General features: G+C 41.7%; 1 protein-coding gene across 1 annotated transcript in view; it reads right to left on the reverse strand.

The window, feature by feature from the left end:
* Positions 1-4709, reverse strand: part of col6a4a (collagen, type VI, alpha 4a) — a gene marked incomplete at its 5' end in the record, with an annotated part of 43313 nt that overhangs the window by 8520 nt on the left and 30084 nt on the right. Inside the window, 5 exon segments of the mRNA XM_014029402.1 lie at positions 880-915; positions 993-1043; positions 1120-1182; positions 1441-1503; positions 4432-4494. Coding sequence (XP_013884856.1) covers positions 880-915; positions 993-1043; positions 1120-1182; positions 1441-1503; positions 4432-4494 — 276 coding nt within the window.

Below are 4709 nucleotides of genomic sequence, written 5' to 3' on the forward strand. Positions count from 1 at the left end.
CACACACACACACACACACACACACACACACACACACACACACACACACACACACAAAGAAAATCAAGTTTGTACTTGGATCCAGGACACTGAATTGACTTCCAGTCATTTCTGACCCTGACCCACCATATTAGGACCGGTCTTTGGTCCTGACAAGGTGTGTTTATCAGAAACAGTCCTAAAAAGGAAGCAGAGCCCTGGAACATAAACACATCTGTACATTTGTGTTGTATATGTTTCTACTCTGTTGCCAGCTGAACTTCTCGTCGGTCTCTCTGACCTTTAACATCCTGATCACTGCGACCTTTGGACCTAAATGTTCCAAACAGAATCAGAACCAGTTGGTAGTAAAACTGATTCTTTAGAACTCCTCTCGTTCTGGATCAGTTTGGGTAGGGACGTTGATAAATGCGCTGCCTGATCCCGGCAGTGCGTGGGTCATGTTTTTATGATTTTATTTCGCTCATTTTCATGCTTATCCTTAGCTTAGCATTTTGAAATCTATCTTAAGGTTTTATCTAGTTTGTTTTCTGCTTTGGTTTGAAATATCTCTGCCAAACTGTGACGCGCACTATGTCTACGGAGCTATGCACTTTTTGTGTTATAATGGAAGTCAATGGAGCACTTACTTCCCTATTCTCAGCTTTTAAAGATCTCTAAATCCTTAATGGGTGGTCCGATAAAAAAAATAGATAGTTTTGGAATCTACTGTATACACAGAGCCTTACGAGTACAAAAAGGGAAAACAGCTCTAAAATAAGTTTGAAAATTTTATCAAAGTTTGGGTGAGCGGCTGTGTCTTTGAGTGAAAACATTAAAGTTCTGATTCTGGATCAGGACATTTGCATGGCACCAGTCAGCAGAAATGAGCGGACTCACCATCAGACCCGGGTATCCAGGGAAACCAGGATCTCCCTGTGCAGAGACAAACATGGTGAATATAAACCAAGACATTCTGACTCGGTTCTGAAGAATGTCTGAGGGGACAGTACCTTTGCACCCCTGGGTCCAGCTGGTCCAAAACCGTCTCTGCCGTCCTGACCCTGAAACACAGCTCAGTCACTGACATGAACCCAGAACCAGAATCTGCTGACCCACCAAAACCCAACAGTTTCGTACAGGTGTTCCTCTGGCCCCCGGTGGTCCTGAAGTACCCAGGTCACCCGGATCTCCAGGTTGGCCCTGAAACAAGAACCACAATTTAGTTCTGAAGTAATCAAACAATCCAACCAACCAACCAACCTACAATAACTAACAATCCAACAACCAACCAACCAATCAATTAACAAACCAATCCAACAACCATCAAGTTCAAAAATCTTGTTTTAATATTAATAATAAAACATTATTTTTGTTTAGACACTTCCTGTTTATAAACCCAATGTTTTCTGACTTCCTGTTTATAAACACATTGTCTTCTGTTTCAACATGATGTCACACCTTCTGTCCAGTTGCTCCACGGCGTCCATCTTGTCCCCGTTCTCCGAATGGTCCTGGTGCTCCCTGCAGAAAACCACAGAGAACAAAGTCAGAGGAGCTCTCAGATTTCTGACGTCCCTAAATGCAACAGTAACTAAAAGCACTCAGAGAATGCAGACCTCTGTTGGGACCCTGGTAGGGTTTATTCAGGTCAGGTTAGGATGCTGATTGGCTTTCACAGTATGACATCATCACAAAAAGACACTCTTCTCTGCTTATTCCAGATCACAACAAGCTGCAGCCTTAAGACATGTTGTCTTTGTGACAAACATTAACCCTTTACCCAACATTACCCTTTACCCAACATTACTCTTTACCCAATTTTGATTTTTACTCACCATTCCTCTTTATTCAACATTAACTCTTTACCCGACATTTACCCAACATTACCCTTTACCCAGCAGTACCCTTTACTCAACATTACTTACTACTAAACATTACCACTTACTCAAAATTAACTCTTTACCCAACATTACCCCTTTACCTATCATTACCTTTTACCCAGCAATACCCCTTTGTCCAGTATTACCCCTTTGTCCAGCAGTACCTTTTACCCAACATTACCCCTTTACCCCACGTTAACCATTTAACCAGCATTACCCTTTACCCAGCACCAACCCTTTACCCAACATTACCCTTTACTCAACATCAACCCTTTACCCAACATTAACCCTGTACCCAACATTAACCCTTTACCTAACGTTACCCTTTACGCAGCATTAGCCCTTTACCCAACATTACCCTTTACCCAACATTAACCCTTTACCCAACATTAACCCTTTACCCTATTTTACCCTTTACCCAACATTAGCCTTTTACCTAACATTAACCCTTTACCCTAATTTACCCTTTACCCAACATTACTCTTTACCCAACATTAACCCTTTACCCAACATTAACCCTTTACCCTATTTTACCCTTTACCCAACATTAGCCTTTTACCTAACATTACCCTTTACCTAACATTACTCTTTCCCCAAAAATACCCTTTACCCAACATCAACCCTTTACCTAACATTACCCTTTACCCAACATTACCCTTTACCTAACATTGCTCTTTACCCAACTTTACCCTTTACCCAACATTAACCCTTTACCTAACATAACACTTTACCCAACATAACCCTTTATGCAGTATTAACCCTTTACCCAACATTACCCTTTACCCAACATTACCCTTTACCCAACATTACCCTTTACCCAACATTACCCTTTACCCAACATTACCCTTTACCCAACATTAATCCTTTACCTAACATAACCCTTTACCTAACATAACCCTTTACCCAACATTAATCCTTTACCTAACAGTAATCCTTTACCTAACATTACACTTTACCCAACATTACCCTTTATGCAGCATTAACCCTTTACCTAACATTACCCAACATTAACCCTTTACCCAGCATTAACCCTTTACCCAACATTAGCCCTTTACCCAGCATTAACCCTTTACCCAACATTAGCCCTTTACCCAGCATTAACCCTTTACCCAACATTAGCCCTTTACCCAGAATTAACCCTTTACCCCGTTTGTTTGAACCCTCCAGATGTGAGTCCAGTTGTTGATCCTGAAGCTGCAGTGGTTCTGATGTAAAACCTCTGTCAGTCGATGAACTGGACTTTACCTGGACCCTTCACCTCCTCAGAGGCCCCAGACAGAACCAAGTTTTAGATTAAACATGAGATTGATTGAAAACTTATCTTTTCCCTTATTTTATATTTATTCAAGTTGGTTCTGAAACTAGAAAAGCTGGATCAGAAGCAGGTCCAGGTCATATGGCCTGTGTTTGATCCAACTGATGGACCAGAACAGACTGATGTGATCCTCCCATACAGGAACCAAAGAATCTGGGTCAGGTTCAGACCAGCTGGTTCTGATTCATGTCAGCAGCAGATATGTGATGGTGAGGACTAGTTCCTGAAAAATATTTGGTTTCTCCAAAACTCAAAGTCCAACTGAGCTTCTGATGTTCACATCTGCATGAATCAGAACCCACTGATGAGTCTGGAACATCCTTGGTAACACCTTGGAAACAAACTGTGTGAAAATAATAAAAAATAAATTTTTACTGCTTTTCCCCAAACATCACTCAGGATCTTAGTTCTGGTCCTGATGAAGGACTTTGAGGACTAGACTTTTGGTATTTCATAAAGAATGATGAAGCCTCCCAAAGCACCAAGGAGTGGCTCAAACCCAGAACAAGAACCAGAATCAGAACCAGAACCACTGCATAGTTTCAGATGACGCCTCATTCATTACAAACTGTTTGTGAATCAAATCTGAGCAGAAACCAGATGTTTGTCAGAGTCTGTGAGATCTGTGACACCATTTAGTAAACATGAAACCACAGAATCCTCATCCTGCAATCATTAAAGCTCCTCAACACGGCGACACAGAGACCACTGACAGTCTGCTGCAGAGCAGAACTGAAAACTGACACAGGATCAGGTCTGGGTTTAAAACACAGATCTGTAAAGGTAGAGTTAGAAATTTAAAAAATGTTTCAGCTCGTAAAAAAAGAGCAGAGCTCTCAGGTCTCAGTGCTGAGGCCGGGGGTGTTAAGGTCTGCTGGGGGTGAGGACAGTTAGGGGGACAGAGACAGGTTGATGTGTCAGCACAGGTCTTCTAAAGACCCTAAAAGACCCACACATGTGTCCACATGTGTCCACATGTCCCCCACGTCTCCACATGTCCCCCACACCTCCACATGTCCCCACGTCCCCACATGTTCCCACACTGCCCCCAGTGGTCAGCTGTAGATTACAGTAGCATCTGAATCCTCATTTCTTTACAAAATAAAACTTCTACATAAAGAATTTTATGGCAACAAGATGAAAAAAGATCAAAGAACTGAAAACAACAAGAATAAAATGATAAAAATAAAGTTTAGATTATTTATAATGAAAACGAGGATTAAAACCTTTCTGTATAAAAACAAAGGAACTGACCTGACGACCAGGAAGACCCCGCATCCCTGGTGGTCCTGGTGGACCTGGAACCCCTCTGGGACCCTGCAGGGACACATGGGCAGCTTTAAAGTACGAGTCGATAACACCTGAGCCTCAAACATAAACTTTATTTAAACTAAAATAAACCTGAGCGTTTATACACACTGGTTCTGACAACAGAACCGGGTCTGCTCCAGAACCATTCAAAACAATATACACATACTGTATATACATATACATATACTGTACACACACACACACACACACACACACACACC

This window comes from Austrofundulus limnaeus, unplaced genomic scaffold (genome assembly GCF_001266775.1).
Source record: "Austrofundulus limnaeus strain Quisiro unplaced genomic scaffold, Austrofundulus_limnaeus-1.0 Scaffold898, whole genome shotgun sequence".
NCBI lineage: Eukaryota > Metazoa > Chordata > Actinopteri > Cyprinodontiformes > Rivulidae > Austrofundulus > Austrofundulus limnaeus.